The sequence below is a fragment of the Paramormyrops kingsleyae genome, chromosome 16, assembly GCF_048594095.1.
Source record: "Paramormyrops kingsleyae isolate MSU_618 chromosome 16, PKINGS_0.4, whole genome shotgun sequence".
Lineage (NCBI taxonomy): Eukaryota > Metazoa > Chordata > Actinopteri > Osteoglossiformes > Mormyridae > Paramormyrops > Paramormyrops kingsleyae.
In genome coordinates, this window is record NC_132812.1 from 23,971,868 (window position 1) to 23,989,182 (window position 17,315).

General features: G+C 47.6%; 1 protein-coding gene across 2 annotated transcripts in view; it reads left to right on the top strand.

Annotated features, from left to right (window-relative positions):
* Window positions 1–17,315, top strand: part of LOC111858366 (unconventional myosin-X-like) — a 74,941-nt gene that overhangs the window by 29,136 nt on the left and 28,490 nt on the right. Inside the window, exons 3-16 of one of the 2 annotated variants that reach the window (XM_023840108.2) lie at window positions 5,238–5,396; window positions 7,397–7,584; window positions 8,673–8,807; window positions 8,907–9,031; window positions 9,236–9,249; window positions 9,527–9,611; window positions 10,379–10,482; window positions 10,953–11,082; window positions 11,440–11,558; window positions 13,690–13,836; window positions 14,618–14,718; window positions 15,396–15,462; window positions 15,652–15,744; window positions 16,786–16,854. In XM_023840108.2, the coding sequence (XP_023695876.2) occupies window positions 5,238–5,396; window positions 7,397–7,584; window positions 8,673–8,807; window positions 8,907–9,031; window positions 9,236–9,249; window positions 9,527–9,611; window positions 10,379–10,482; window positions 10,953–11,082; window positions 11,440–11,558; window positions 13,690–13,836; window positions 14,618–14,718; window positions 15,396–15,462; window positions 15,652–15,744; window positions 16,786–16,854 (1,536 nt within the window). Of the gene's footprint in view, window positions 1–5,237; window positions 5,397–7,396; window positions 7,585–8,672; window positions 8,808–8,906; window positions 9,032–9,235; window positions 9,250–9,526; window positions 9,612–10,046; window positions 10,064–10,378; window positions 10,483–10,952; window positions 11,083–11,439; window positions 11,559–13,689; window positions 13,837–14,617; window positions 14,719–15,395; window positions 15,463–15,651; window positions 15,745–16,785; window positions 16,855–17,315 lie in introns of those variants that run through there. The other variant, XM_072700229.1, reaches the window with a different exon arrangement.

The following is a 17,315-nucleotide window of genomic DNA, read 5'->3' on the forward strand; positions in this document are numbered from 1 at the left end:
TAGATTTTGGCATGTAGAGAATGAAACAGAAGATTGAATCAAATATGATGGATATAATACAGGAATGTAAGGAAAGGGGAGAGAGAGGAGCATTATGAGTGAGCGATTTAAGATGTATGGCTTTCATTTGAGGCCGGGTGCATGTGTGGGCTGGACAATGCTGGGCCTTTTTGCAAATCTCCACGCACAGTCAACTGGTATTGGGTGGGAAGACCACAACCTCCGTTTGTTCAGTGCAGTATTGATTCTTGTGCTTAATTGCCAGAGAATCAATGTAACGATGGATGTCCGCTGATAAATTTGCATGTCCTGGTGTAAGGGAATGTGTTGGGGAATGTCCTGGAAGTTAATGTGAATGTCAGGGACTGATGGAATGATCTCGATGTAATAAGTGTATTTGTATTTTAGTATCGATTCGTTCCTGGCTATTCTGTGTGGTTGACAATCTTATGATTGAGTATAGACCTCCCCTAATTCACTTTTTGGTGACATTACTACAGTAAACAGCGACTTCTCATTGTGCAGTCTTTTTGATCTGTGAGGGTGTAATGGCTGATTTCATTATCATCAGTTAGCAAAAATGTTAGTAGAAGATTGAAGAGGAACTTGGACTAGAACCACATGACCCAAGCATTCCTGTCTGTGTCCCTCACATTCAGATGAAGATGAAGATGGCCCATCACTTAGCAACCAGGGGTGGCAGCACAATTGTTTAGCTCAACACCAGACTGTTTTGAGATTAATGGTTCGGAAGGGGTTATGTTTTCATGTGACTGAGACATGCTTCTCAAACCTGATTAATTCTGGGAGAATCCAGCAGTTAATTCATTTGACATTTAACACAATGTTAGGTGCACTTGATTAAGTTATTTTATTACATTTAAGTTCCTTCAAAGCACAATGTGTTACTTGTCAGTGTAGTATCTTGGTGTACATTGTTATTATGTTGCTTTTATGGATATAATTTTTCCTTTGGCAACTCCAAGAGGCCTTTTCAGAAGCTTTTTCAAGTTTTGCACATGACAAAATATCATAATGGCTGGAAAAAGATAGGGAATGAAATCACTGTTAGAAGAGGTAGCATGGAATAAGTAAGTTCTAAATCGAAGTCCAGTGCTGACCTACATGTGGAAAATGAGGCCTGTATTTATTCCTGGGGTCTTGAAATTGGGACACTCTTTTCGGTTCCAAGTTGAGATCTGCTCTAAACTTGGAGAGACTCCACAGACTTATGGATACATGTAAACATTTTATATTTCCCACTTACCTCCCTAACAGATTTTTCCAGAGCTTTTGCATAGCTGTAAAGGTATCGGAGTTTGGCTGTAGGATCTTAGTTGAAGAGTATGAACTCAATCCCTCTTCTCGCTTTAAAAGCAGGGGAGGGAGCATCATGCCACGTGTGTGACTTGAAAGTATTGTGCTGATACACAAAGGTAAATAATATTTAATTATACGAAAAATTTTGCGGAAATGTAGAGGAATTGTACAATTGCTTGCAATTCCCAGTGTGAGCTCTGGTTGAGGATGTCAGCTGGGCTTCATTAATTACAACTGCTGTCACTGAGGTATCTATAAAAAGAAACGACACGTGTAATGAATGCAGAGCCTAGTGCCTTCACAGGAAGAAAAAGTGTTTTTTTAGATTGTTCTTCTCTGATCTTAACCACACAGTGCACCAGTTACCTCCGTCATAGTTGCATGCTTTGTGCCAGAAAAAAACCGTTGAAGAAGGATCAAGGTTTTTTATCATCAAATGTACATAACCCATAAATAACTCTATCGTAAACAAACACTCAGCATATACATGTGCAAGAGGAGAATCTGGACAATAAAGTTTCAGTTGAGGTGTATGGTGTTAACCACACAGTGTACTAGTTACCTAGATCACAATTACAGTTTAATGAATGCACAGCCTAGTACAGTACATCAGTAGAATAAATGGTGTGTTGTAGAATGTTCTCCTCTGGTCTTCCCTGCGGTGCCCTTTTTATCTCCATCATGGTCACAAACGATGAAGTGCTGCAGGGTGAGGTGAAGGAGCTGTCTCATATAATCTGGCAGCTGGAGAAGAACCGCAATGGCCAGTATGAAATCTCACATGCTCATCATCTCAGCGTCCGTCTTATGGTGTGAAGAGCCCTTTGATTCCACTGAATTTGCCGCCTTTTTTTGTGACCCCGTTAAGTCAGGTGTAACTTATTGGGGTGTCATGAGTGGGGCCCTGACCACTACAGAGGTGGGTCTCACTGTGTGGTGTCCCAAGCAGCTCTCACGCAAACACACTATCACACACAGACACTGACAGGAATGCGTAATATACATGATCGTTAGCTGTAAATGAGCGCACAAGCCAAAAAAAGCCAGCACAAAGCCACTAGATGCACAACTGCACAAATAAAAGTGAGCTTACAGACACAACCAGGGAATGCAAACACGCGCAGAAGCTCAGAAAGCGATAGACATACAGTATGCACACACAAACGCGAATGAATGTATGCACATGGGCGTGTACATATAACAGCCAGATGGGACTGGTGGTAAATTCATTGCATGGAATCATTTAAAAACCTGTTACTGGAGCTAGACATTCTGGGGCCAGTAGTGGGCTGTTTATCTGTCTCTCTGTAATGGGTCCACTCGCAGTGTAATGGGGAAAATCAATGTTCTGGCATCCCTCTGCATCCCAGCCGAAAACCTCTGGGTCCTAGTGCCCCCATGTGCACGGGTTAACTGACACCTACTCTTCACGCATGCTGCATCCAACCTAGACAGGTCACCATTCATGCACCCCGTCCAACATGCAACCCTTCCTGGAGGCCTTCATGCACACACAAAAGCAGAGAATGGTCTTTGGATATATTCACCTGGAGACTAGGGAGCTGCTCAGTGACTGGCATGAGTCACGATCCCCATGTTTGGCGTGTTGGGGGGGGGGGGGTGCAGAGACATGCACTGGCGTATAATGGGAGGAAAGCTGCGGGGGGGGGGGGGGATGGGCTACTGTCTCACGCCTTCATCTCAGCGGCTTTAAGTCTGAGAGGCAGCACTGGAAGCACTGGAAGGCAGTTGGCAGGTGCCTTAGGTGAGAGCTCCCCCAGCAGGGCAAATAAGCAACTCCCCCAGGGAAAAGAACCTTTTAGCTTGACGACCACACATGGCCTGTAGACATAACATACTTATCCTCTTGCTGCCTTTCACTTTGGCGGCATGGGAATGGAGTTACTGGCCAGGCGTGAGGGTCTCGTCTTCACTGCATTTGTTTGAACCTACTTCCCAGTAAATCTGTGGCCTGACGGTCTGTTTCGCACATAACACTGCAGCACAGGGGTCTGACGTATGTGGACGGCAGCTTTTGACATTTGTAGGCGGCACATTCTTACAGGTATTTCCAGGGAACATGGGCTGTACATGTGTTTAAGTCAAACCGAGGGCAAAGGAGCGTGTTCTGTTTCCAGATGGTAAACAAACATATGCTACCTGGCCCCCTGGGGAACCGGCAAATCAGTGCCTTGATACTACAGGGCCAACATGGGTTAGGGGATACACAGACCCACTGACCGACGTCCCACTGAAATCCCCAGCTCCTGTTGTCTTTCTGACAGCACCAAAAACGCTCAGGAACATGAATCGTTAGCTCACGTGAATTTGACATCTGCACCATTGCAGCCTTGCAACTGAAAGGGGACTGGATGGCATCGCGGCTAACAGAGAACTTGTCGCTAACATAGTAGCAGCTTAGCGGCTAACTTTAGCCGTCCTCTCAGATCTTTAGAAGGCCTGCTGTTCTAACATAGTAGCAGCGTAACGGCAAACCGGAGCTCGTACTCCATCTCATCGGAAGTGGACTGCCGTTAAAGTCGAAGTAGCATTGAGGTTAATGGCTGCTGTCACTTCAGGTCCTTAGAAGGGATCTGCTGTTAATGCAGTTATAACGTATACAACAACCATCCTTGTACTTCAGTGGATTAAAACCAGCTTCCTGATAAGACAAGCTAGGTGAATGACTGCATAAAGGAATCAACTAAGGAAGTAAATAATCAAATAAAATGCAGTGAGAGACTCATGCCCAGTACTGGCTGTCCTGTGTGCTCCTCTTTGTTTTTTGTGTGTTCTTGTGTGTTCCCCTTTCGTGTGAATGTGTTTAGCTATCTTCTGTGGACAGTACAGACATTGGGGACCTTTCTCACAAGACAAACACTTAGCTTTTTAGTTTAAAAAGCAAAATTATGTGTTTCAGTGGTAATAATAATAATTGATACTTTATTAATCCCCTTGTTGTCTGTATGCCACCCTCAGCTTGCTCTTTGTAGAGTGAGTTGTCTGTAAGGGGCAACCACCCGTAGCGGTGCCCAGGGAGCTGGGGGTTACGGGCCTTGCTGAAGGACCCGCAGACATGCTGAGGCTGGATTTGAATCAGTGACTTTGTGATTACAGACATGCTGGCTTAGCCCACTGAGCCACACGCTGTCCCCAGAGTTTGGGAATTTGGGAATTTGAGTTTGCAAAAGCTAATGTACAGCATTATGTTGGCTATGCGTGTGCCGGTAGCATTCATTGGTCCGTCCCACAGCAATATGTCGGCTATGCGTGTGCCGGTAGCATTCATTGGTCCGTCCCACAGCAATATGTCGGCTATGCGTGTGCCGGTAGCATTCATTGGTCCGTCCCACTTATGTTTGTATAGTCATGGACATTCTGATTTTGCTGAGTTCGACGCGTCCCTTGGTCAACAAGGGAGGGGCCTGTGTTTCACTTCTTTACCCAATCACAGTTTTCATCGTATGACATCACTGCATTAATTAAAACCAGTGTTTTCTGTGAGGTGGGAAGGTGCAGAGATTTCTAAAGTACTTGTTTTATGGTGCATGCCTTTTGTTAAGGGGCATGTCATGGATCAATGTAGACAAAACATGGGAATATGCTCGCCTGCATGGGCTGTATGGAGCAGTGTAAGGGTATGAACTTATTTAATAATGATGATAGGGTCAATAACAATATTAATAATAATAATAATAGTAGCAAGAGTTGAACCCGCAACCCTGTGATCACAAGCACAGAGGTCTACCCTGCTGAGCCATACCCTACCACAGGCCTGATAGTTGAACGGCTGTAAGCCTTGCATTTGAAAATGAAAAAGAAAATGACCAGTGTAGTGATGTCATACAGTGAAGACTGTGATTGGCCATGCTGGCTCTCCACACCACTGAGTCATGGTCCTCCTCTGTGCATCCCAGGTGCTCTACCTGCCGCTGGGGGAGGTCAGCAGGGAGAAGGTCTACCCCATGCACCAGAGCAGCGTAGACGGGGTGGAGGACATGTCCGCCTTGGCGGAGCTGCACGAGGCCGCCATCATGCACAACCTCCATCTGCGCTACCGCAAGGACTGCATCTACGTAAGGTCCCGCCCCCTCCGCCCTGCCCCCACCCACACCAACACCAATACTGACTGAATGAATGTTACATTTGTATAGCGCTTTTCGAAATGCCCAAAGCGCTTTACAGAACCAATGGGGAGCGACTTCAGCCACCACCACTGTGTAGCTCCCACCTGGATGATGAGACGGCAGCCGTTCTGCACCAGTACACTGACCACACAGTAGCTAAGGTGGTGGAGGGGCAGGAGAGAATCCATCAGTTAGCAGGGGATGATTAGGAGGCCACATCTGTAAGGGCCACAGTGGGCAATTTAGGCAGGGCATCAGGGTGCCACCCCTACTCTTTCAAAGGATGCCCAAGGATCTTTTATGACCTCAGAGAGTCAAAGGATGGTGCTATTTATGCAGCACTGTTTCCCCGTCACTGCACTGGGGCTTTGGGCTCCCCTAGTTGGCCACAGCAACACCTCATCCAGCAGGTTATATTCCTGGGGGGGTTTATTTAGGAGTCAGTCGTAGGAAATATTCCACACAAACTCCATGTGTACAGTCCCTGACTGTAGAGAGTGTGTCCTGAATGAATGCGGGGGGGGGGGGGGGAGCGAGGGCAGGAGCCTAAAACTGGCCCAAACTTTAATCCGAATGCTGCTCAATGGGGGGCTACTGACTCAGTTCCACCTCAGCATGTGTGGAGTTTAACACCCCCTCAAATATATTTATGTGCACGAATACACCCTTGGATCAGCAGAGACCAGCTACAACAATACCAGTTGTCTTCTGGAACCTTCTATAGCGACCTACCGGTAACCTCTTTATGTGCGCCTTCCTCTTCTATGTTAACAGTGAAGCTCTCCCGTTAGTGGGCATTTAAGAGCTTGAAAGAAGGCTCTAGAATGAATAACGTGCATATTCATGATACAGACATTGTTCATTCTGAAAGCTTGTGCGTTACATGTGTGTGACATCGCTAACCGCTAACAGGCTGCTATCCTGTTGTTATTTCCACATGAATGCCCACACCCAGATCGAGCCGTGTGTCGTGTCATTGGGGTGGGGCTATAAACTGTGACTCTGCCTTTCAGGGTGTCTGTCAGTGTAATACATTCTGACATCAGCCGCTTACACCTGCACCGTTGATTGGTTTTTACTGCAGGAGCCGCCGCTGAATAGGTGCTGCTCTGTCTGCGTAATGAACCACAATACCTGCTAATTTCATTCCATGGTAAAACATCTGAGCTACACATTAGTGGTTACCGGAGATTCGAATGAATGTATCAGTTGCAGCCGAACACTGAGCAGAGTTCAACATGCGGCTACATAGTGGCTCTACTGCCCTCCTGTGGCTAAATGTAAAACTACAGTATTTGGTCCATCCCAGAGGACTGCAGTAGCTAAGAGGTCTATGTGAAAGCGTTTGCGAACACAGACTGACAGAAGTACCACTCATTTTCCTTGGAGTCTATACGCTCCTCCAGACATTATAGGATCAGGTTTCTTCACAGTCATGTGATTGTATAACACAATCCCCAGAAACATAAACCAGCCCACTGTCTAGGAGATGAGCGAGAGGCAACAGAGATGTTGCATAGGGAAAATAATTAAGAAATGAAGTATTCAAAGTGACAGAAAGGGGTAAAAAAAAATGATGTGTTATCAGTTGGTGGTGATGATTTTAAATACGGTCTGATTGATGTGCGTGCATGTAGAGTCTCTGATTGGTTAATGTAGATAATATATGTATGAGTCATGTTTACAAACCACATGCACGTGCAGGTTTCTAGTTAAGGCTGTCAGTTCTTTGTGCCAGTCTGTTATACCTTTAGAGACAGTATTTCCTCAATTTTCCATTAAAACAGCATTTTTACCTTATCAACAAAACAATGAATTCAGGAGTCCAAAAGCTTTTAATTTGACTTTTTCATGGGTCCAAGAACTGGTCCTGGTCTTTCACTTCACACCCTTGAGGTTACAGTCATAAAAATGAAACAAACTGTCTCCTATTCCTGCCCTGACCCCAGACCAACATCGGCTCCATCCTGGCAGCAGTGAACCCCTACAAGCAGATCAGCGGGCTGTATGCCCCAGCCGCCGTGGACCTTTACAGCCGGCACCACTTGGGGGAGCTCCCGCCTCACATCTTCGCCGTGGCCAATGAGTGCTACCGCTGCTTGTGGAAGAGGCACGACAGCCAATGTGTGCTCATCAGGTGAGCCGGCCACTAGGCGGCCACACCTTTTATGGACGTCCCATGTCCATAGAGCAGAGCTATTCAAATCACAGCCCTCACGGTGCGAGCACTGCCTTCCTTTACATGTGACCCAGGTGTAAAGCCTCTGTAGCCAATCAGAATCAGTCATCATAAGGCCTGGATTTGTAATCAAGGTCCAGATTTCTAGAGCCCTGCCACAGAGGGTCTGTTGCATATGAAGGATGATGAAGGAGGTGGAGCTTATTGAACCACATGGGGTCAGATCTTCCAGGTTCTTTTGACAGACATATTTTGTTCATGTGTTTTAAATACAGGAAGATCGCTGGGATCGCGAAACTGGAGGTCTTGATGTCCCCGCGGAGGAGGGGACTGTTGTTATGTCTTATATGGCTTCTGTGGAATAACCACACCTATAAAGAAAACAGAGAAAAAGAGCCACAAAGGCAATTAATAATGTGAAGTTTTGCCAGGTGGAGTGTTGGATCCATATTCCCCGCTCGTACCCATGTGCCTGAACCTAGCAGGCCTACCTGTCCACCTCACTGCGGTTTCCGTCAGCTCTCTCTCGCCGGTCAGTCTGAAGGACGTTTGAGGGGCGCTCCTTGGGTGTGGGTGCCCGCCCCTGTCTGTCATGCTGACAGATGCCTGGCGAGTGCTTGATTGGACAAGATGCCCCGGTGCCTGGGCAGCCCGCCAAACCAGCTCCCTCCAAGAGTAAACTTGCAACTATTTAATATTTCCCAAATGATAAATGAGTAATAAAACTGCCCAGGGTGCCTTTGGTCCGGAGCTGGAGGAGCGAGAAGGTCTGTGAGAGCAGCTGGTAAGGTGTTGGTGAAGGACATGCAATTATCCGAAATGTTGCAAGGCTCTGGAGGCTTCTGCTGATGTAACATTGTTAATATTATAATAACAACATTGTTATAAGAATATTCTACTGTATGTGAGACAAGTTAAGGTGGTTTTGGAAAAAGTATCATCTAAGCAAACAGTAGTAAACCAATGTAGCGTCAGTGCTGGGAGTGTGTTTTGAATGCTTGTGGGGGTGTCGTCCTTCACCCCTGTACCCCCCCCCCCCCCCCCAGCGGAGAGAGCGGCGCTGGCAAGACCGAGAGCACCAAACTCATCCTGCAGTTCCTGTCCGTCATGAGCCAGAACTCGACCGGGACGCCGGACTCCGAGAGGTCCACCCGCGTGGAAGAGGCCATCGTGCAGAGCAGGTGGGCGTCTGCAAACACACACACACACACACACACACACACACACACACACACACACACCACATCTCCGGTTACCATCTGCCTCATGTTTACCCGCAGCCCCATCATGGAGGCCTTCGGCAACGCCAAGACCGTCTACAACAATAACTCCAGCCGCTTCGGCAAGTTCATACAGCTGCACTTTGGGCAGAGCGGGGACATCCAGGGCGGCAGCATCGTGGACTGTATCCTAAGGAGCCCCTTTGCTTTGAGCCTGTCTGCATCGGAGGCGCTGGTCCCTCCGTGGATGTCGGCGTAGCCCCTGCTCCTCCTTGGGACTCCCTCATTACCAGCACCTCCCCGGTACCTGCCAGGCGGTGTTCTAAGATGTAGGGTGGCTTTCTGTGACCTCCTCCTTTTCTAGTGTTTCCTTGACTTCCTTCTTACAGATTTGCTTGAAAAGGTAACCTTGCCTGCTCCCCCCGTCCCCAGTTGCTTTTTTAACTCATCTACCTTGAGTTTGTCCCATCGTTCCTGTGATGTTGAAAATGACTGTGCTGAAAATGGCCCGGCACACTAAGAGCTATGACATGCTGCTGGTCCAGCACACACACAGACACACACAGACACTCACACACAGACACTCACGCACACAGAGACACACACAGAGACACACACACAGACACCAGGAGACCAGCAGGCTCTGTGTTGTTCTGGTAACCGTTTGATGTAAATCGTAGAACCGCGTGGTGCGGCAGAACCCCGGGGAGAGGAACTATCATATCTTCTATGCCCTGCTTGCCGGCACTAACAAGAATCAGAGGGGTGAGTGATAGGCACAGTGCCCTCTGCTGGAATATATTTTTAATTAATCAGATTGTTCATAGGGTTCAAGTCCTTTCAGAATGTTGTCAGAATGTTTGCCACATACTGAATAATAAACCATCTATCTGTCATATGAATATGAATCATATGAGTGCATACAGACAAAATTCTTTCATCATTCATTCAAAGATGCAAGCTAAGATGTTTTATTGGCCATTTGTAACAAGCGCATTGGAACAATGAAACATAAATCAATACCGAATAAACAAATGGTCTTGGTATAGTTATATATGTGCATGGGAATGCAGAGTAATTACAGCGAGCACCCAGCCTGTAGAGTTTAAACCAGAAGCACAGGTGTCTATCATCTGTGTCTTCTCCATCCAGAGGACACCATACCTCCTCCTGGCATTCTGATGATGACAGATGCTTTTGAGGCTGCCAGGAAGCAGGTATAAATGTGGAGAGGGTGGCAATGTATTGCTCATGGGAGTCTTGCTTATACAATAATGTTCTGAGGGCAGAACAGAAAATGATTGGTTCAGAGAGATAATCAATCAGATGTAACCAATCAGATGTAAGCAATCAGATATCTTGGTCCCACCTCCTCTGCAATCTGATTTGTTATCTCTCTGAACTAATCATTTTTCATTCTGCCCTCAGAACATTTTTGTGTAAGTAAAACTCCCACAAGCCAACATACTGCCCCTCTGTTAACCAAGCCCTGCGGTGACCCACGTCTCTACTTGTGTGTTTCCCTCGACCAGAACTGTACTTCCTGGAGGATCCTGAGTGCTACTACTACCTAAGCCAGGCGGGATGCCTGAAGGACAAGAGCCTGGACGATAAGCAGCTGTTCGACAGCGTCATGGTGAGGGTGGCACTCGGGAGCCAAAATGGTGCCCATCTGTGGCCCGTGCTCTCAATGCGAGGGTCATATATTCACGCCCACTGTGGTTCCTTTCCCCCATTGGTTGTAGAAAGGACCAAGGAAGACACATCTCTTTTTTTCTATGTGCCGGGCACCACTGTGTTCCTCCACCAGAGGGCGTCGCTTAATGAAGGACAAAATGTTGCTTCATGAATCATTCATGAGTCATATTTTTGACCCCACTAGATGAAGCTCTCTGCTTAGAAAAGGGGACAAAGCATGCCCCAAAGCAAGCGAAGAGCACCATCTAGTGGGGTCAGAAAATATAGCAAATGGTTCTTGAGGTGTCATTTTGTCCATCACTAGTGTCGGTAGCTGATGATAGTCAGAAGTTGATATACGAAATAACAGAGGTGAAGCTAACAGGAAGATGTGTTTGGGCTGTGTGGTCCCTCACTGTGCCGCTGTAGGAGGCCTTGAAGGTTATGGAATTCACGGAGGAGGAGATACGGGATGTCTTCAAACTGCTGTCGGGCGTGCTGCAGATGGGAAACATAGAGTTCATGACAGCAGGAGGGGCTCAGATCACGACCATGGGAGGTAAGGAGCCTGCTGGTTCTTCACTGACCCAAGTGCTCTTACTCAGGGACGTCCAGATGTCCAGAGATCTCTGCACTCAGACCATGTCCATCTCTGTCATTTTACAGTCATTTCTAATGATGGCCATTATGTATTTTCTGATCCCCCCTGGTTGGTTGTCTCTGTTCAAAGAAGGGCTCAAGATATGCCCCCCAAAACAAACCAAGGGCACCATCTCTTGAGGTCTAAAGATACAGCAAATGCTTCATGAAGCTTTGTTTGGCCATCACTACTCATATCTACAGATGTACTGTATTTTGCCGTGTATTTGACTCTACAGCAAGCGTTCCAATGCCTCGCATTTCCATTTGTCCCCAGTGATCGACATCGTGAGTGACCTGCTGGGTCTGGACTCTTTCCAGCTGTCGGAGGTCCTGACCCAACGCTCCATAATCCTGCGCGGGGAGGAGATCTGCTCGCCCCTGACCATAGAGCAGGTACAGGCCACCATCGACAGCGTGTCAAGTCCCAGCAGAGCCTCATATTCTCCGGCCTTGGCGTTTCCCAAATGCTTTTTTCATTTTCTCATGCCAAACAGAACAGAGAACAGAGTACCTGATATTTCTGTGCATGACTATGCACTGTTTCCATTTTCTGTTATCTCATCTTTCTGTGGTAATGAATTACAGCAATAATGGTGGTCACCTATGGGGGAACTGTAAAGAATGTTCACTGTTCACCACTAGAGGGAGTCTAACACTGAAAATCAGACAGATGGCGATCTTGTTCTGTTTTTATAAAACCTCACAGTCTATTCACAGTAATTTTCCTGGGGTGAATCATCATCCTTCGTCTTACCTTTGTCTCATTCACAAGGGCAGCGTGAAAAGATTTGGTGTCATGCTGACACTAAACCATCCACCTACAGAATTTTGATATTCTGCCCCTTCATTGTGTAAATTACTGGAAGAGCGCAGAACTCACCCCAAGAACGTTTGCATCACACACGCGCACACACACGCGCACACACACACACATTTGAATTCATATCTTTGTGTCGACCATCCATTCATTTCTATAGGAAAAACCATAATCCCAACAATGACAACCTTAACCCCCACCCAGCCCTAACCTTAACCATAAGTAGCCAAACTAAATACAAGACTTTTGCAATCAAAAAACTAAACATGCCACAGATTTTTCTAAAATTGAGATTTATATTGTGGAGACCTGAAAAATGTCCCCACAAACTAAAAAGTAACATTACATTTGGTTGCCACAATGCGGTAAATACACTCCCCGCCACAGACACACAAACCCATACACATACACACACACACACATGGTAATAAGAACACCCTCTCTGGCCAGCTCTCCCTTAACAGAGTACATTATTCCAGTCGGGCTCCCTCGTAAAGCAGCCCCAGGCCGCTCTGACTCAGCCTGGGGACAGGCAGGCATCCCCCCCAGCCTCTCCTCAAGCTCCTGAGGCCACGCAAACCCAGCACACAATGCCCTGTGCTCTGACTCAGCCTGGGGACAGGCAGGCATCCCCCCCAGCCTCTCCTCAGGCGCCTAAGGCCACGCAAACCCAGCACACAATGCCCTGTGCTCTGACTCAGCCTGGGGACAGGCAGGCATCCCCCCCAGCCTCTCCTCAGGCGCCTAAGGCCACGCAAACCCAGCACACAATGCCCTGTGCTCTGACTCAGCCTGGGGACAGGCAGGCATCCCCCCCAGCCTCTCCTCAAGCTCCTGAGGCCACGCAAACCCAGCACACAATGCCCTGTGCTCTGACTCAGCCTGGGGACAGGCAGGCATCCCCCCCAGCCTCTCCTCAAGCTCCTGAGGCCACGCAAACCCAGCACACAATGCCCTGTGCTCTGACTCAGCCTGGGGACAGGCAGGCATCCCCCCCCAGCCTCTCCTCAAGCTCCTGAGGCCACGCAAATCCAGCACACAATGCCCTGTGCTCTGACTCAGCCTGGGGACAGGCAGGCATCCCCCCCAGCCTCTCCTCAAGCTCCTGAGGCCACGCAAACCCAGCACACAATGCCCTGTGCTCTGACTCAGCCTGGGGACAGGCAGGCATCCCCCCCAGCCTCTCCTCAGGCGCCTAAGGCCACGCAAACCCAGCACACAATGCCCTATGCTCTGACTCAGCCTGGGGACAGGCAGGCATCCCCCCCAGCCTCTCCTCAGGCGCCTAAGGCCACGCAAACCCAGCACACAATGCCCTGTGCTCTGAATGACTCTGCAGCTTTATTCTACTTCCTCCTTCCCAGTAACAATGGCCTGAATCTCTCGAGTCCGACGGCCATTTCCTGTCACCATAAATGCATTTTTAACTAATCTGTATTTTATCTTTGCAAAGTTACAATCAGGCTGTCGTCCTTGACAAAGCGCTGAAGGTTGACTCCTGTCCATTGCATCTCCCAGCCTCTCCTCCTGTTCTAAAACATCCCTCTCATAGCGGCACAATCTTACAGCACCCAGAGCGACGGGCGGGTGGGACACTGATACCGTACACTAAGTAAACATCAGAGGGTGCAGCGAGGGGGGGGGTCATGGTACAGGCACACACCTGGTTTATCTGCCTAATTCCAGCCACACTCTTGTGATTGGCAGGCTGTGGACTCACGCGACTCTGTCGCCATGGCGCTATACTCCCAATGCTTCTCCTGGATCATCATGAAGATCAATCAGAAGATCAGGGGGAAGGACAACTTCAAGTCCATTGGAATCCTGGACATCTTTGGCTTTGAGAACTTCAAGGTGTGGATCTTCATCTGGGAACAAAGTTATGAACTGAGAAGATATTACAGCTGATGAGCTTTGAAATAAGCTTAAAATGATTTGTTTTGGTGGTCTTCTGGGAAACCATCTACTGAGACCGTAGATAATGTAAAGATTTACAGATTTACAATGCTCATAAACAGTCTTGGGACATTGGCTTAACTCAATAAAAATATTGCCAATATATTGGTTTTATAACAAAATCATTACTTTATTTGTTTAAAAAAAAATACAGAAACAATCAGTAGTTTTAAGTAAAACTTTCATTTCAAGTACTAATGCATCAATATCCAAGTAATAGTTCTTAAAGAGCTGTTCTGAGTTAAAAAGTTCATGGACACGCAGCGTCATTGCCTGCATTTTAATTAGTAACGCCTTCGCAATAATGTTTAATGTCCCTTTGGGAGTCAGTGACTACAGCTGCAATTAATGGCAAAATGGCAAGAACAGAACTGAATGAGTCAGTCAAAAAAATTACGACAATAAAAAGAAAATGTCTGTGCGGAATATATGTGCAGATATGTTAAACATTACTTGTCAGTGGAGTGCAATAAATATGTAACATTTTTACAGAATTAAGCAAGCGCCCCAAGACTTTCTGTGAGCCCTGTAGAGTATAGAAATAAGCAGTACTCTATACTGTAGAGTATAGAAATAAGCAGTACTCTATACTGTAGAGTATAGAAATAAGCAGTACTCTATACTGTAGAGTATAGAAAACCAGCACCTGTAAGGTCCCGAATCTGCTACCCCATTGTAGGTGAACCGCTTTGAGCAATTCAACATCAACTATGCCAATGAGAAGTTGCAGGAGTACTTCAACAAGCACATCTTCTCCTTGGAGCAACTGGAATACAACAGGTAGGCCCACGGCCACCATATCGGGAGTGAATTTTACTTCCTGTTTTTACATCGGTTAGACCTGCATTTTCGATGTGACTGGAGTTTCCTTGTATTGAACAAGAAAACGAAAAGCCTGCTGTTTTGTACTGTTTGCGCTGTGACATTTTCTGAAGTCCACTGAAGGACTAGATATGTGACGGTCTGAACTGAAGCGTTCCTGCGGTGTGTCCGCACGGGTCAGGGCGTGACCCCCAGGGCTCTAATGCACTGGGGGGTGAGGAGATGGGAGCCCCCCCCTCCCCGGGGGTTTGCCCCGGAGCATGGAGCCTCAGCCTGAATGGGACATTTCTTTTCCAGACAGTTGTTTTCTTGTCTTTTGAGTCTGCTTGCTTGAACCCCTAGCAAGCTGGTCACGGCTCATTTAGTCACATGAATTGCGAAACAAGACCGGCCTTGTGAACCTTCCCCATTGTCTGTGCGTCTGTGCATGTGTGTGTCGGTAGCGGGGGCGCCGTGGGTGCGTGTGCGTGCGAGTGCGTGCGGTGATTATGTTTTGGGCATGACCCTGTATGTGGTTGCGTGTGTAATTGCACTCTTGCGTGTGCAACTGTGCAGTGTGTGTTGGCATGTGCATCTTGTGCATATGTGCGCGTCACCTCATCTAAGCAAAGGACTCTCATACTTCCCCGAAACAGGGAGGGGATCCATTGGGATGCCATAGACTGGATGGACAATGCAGAGTGTCTGGACCTCATAGAGAAGGTAATAGTCTGGGCATCTTGAACCAGCTCTGACTGTAGCACCAACCATAGTACTAACATGGAGATGCAGACAGGAATTCACAAGAGATCAGATGAATGACAGGCGACCTTGGATGACCTGCATGTCGCTCTGCTCTGTTTATGTGGCTGGTGGTGATCCAGGCTCCTGTATCTCTGCTTTGGCCTTCAGAAACTGGGCATGCTGGCTCTGATCAACGAGGAGAGTCGCTTCCCCAAAGGAACCGACTACACGCTGTTGGAGAAGCTGCATAGCCGGCATGCTGTAAGTCTGTGTGAACGCGGCACACAGTGCGGGCAGCGAAACCCAGGGGCCGACGCACATATCATGGACACGCCATAAAGCAGGACACACACGTCATGGACACGCCATAAAGCAGGACACACACGTCATGGACACGCCATAAAGCAGGACACACACGTCATGGACACGCCATAAAGCAGGACACACACGTCATGAACACGCCATAAAGCAGGACACACACGTCATGAACACGCCATAAAGCAGGACACACACATCATGAACACGTCACAAATTATGTTAGGTTTAGTCTCAGGTGGGTTTTTTCCTCATGAGCCCCTGAGTGAATCTCTTGCGCCACACGGAGCAGCTGTTTGGTGCCCAGCCTACGCCCCCCGCCCCCCCCGCTGCTGGCACACAGATACACCATGAGACACCCTATGCTCCTTCCCCTCTGTTCAAGAGCAGTGTCCATGCAACACCTACAGAGAGATGAAGGCACCAAGTTGACATATGTGACCTTTAGCCTGAGCTTTAGCATGATCATTAGCGTAGCTGTTAGCGTGAGCTTTGGGTTGCCCGTTAGCGTGAGCCTTAGCATGACCATTAGTATAACTGTTAGTGTGAGCCTTAGCATGACCATTAGCTGTTAGCGTGAGCTTTGGGTTGCCCGTTAGCGTGAGCCTTAGCCTTAGTGTGAGCCTTAGTATTTTTCTTAGCATGACCCTTACCGTGAGCCTTAGCCTGGATAGCAGTTAAGGCTTCTGCCCTGAGCTGTTTTTGTAATCATTTCTTTTCTTTCGCACCATCCCCAATTCAGTCAGTTACCACCTCCCCCTTTTTGCAAATTGTACCATGATTGCAAAGGTGGGGGGCACAGGAGATACGTTAGATATAAAGGGCCGGGCTGATACATGAGGTGCGTGATGTAAACAGGCCGTGACCCAGCCTGCAGTGCTGTCAGCAGTGAGGCCGCACTGCACCGTACCTCTGAGCATCCCAGCACAAAATGGCGGCAGTCTGTATGTACTTCTGTGTGAGGCAGTGTGTTCGATGTCTTTGCAGACTAACCCCTACTATGTCAAGCCCAGAGTGACGGATCACCAGTTTGGCATCAAACACTACGCTGGAGAGGTAAGTGTGTTTAACTGTATTCTGGTCTTCCACTCAGTACCTGTTAATCTCAGTGTATTAGTCTATAAATATCTAATACTTTTATTACATTATCACAAATGACGCGGTTGAAGCTGTATTATTTTGGGCATATTATGAGACGACCCAGTTGGCCACAATTAGGTGGATGGACTCGATTACAATGAAGAAGCCATCAGGAAACCTGAAGACAGAATGTTCTGGAGAAATGCTGTGCATGGACACCAGGAATCAGCATTATTTGCACCTAAACATTATTTAGCACCAAATCGTAATAACAAAAGATACAGATGATGTTGCCTTTTCTTTGATGGCTTAGCCTAGCGTGCTGTGTGGTGCTCATCCTGAAGGACTGGAAAGCTGCCTTTGCTTGGTAACGTGACCCTCCATCCTATCAGTGCAGCAAGGCCCTCGGTGGGGAGTCGCAGACACAGCTCAGAATG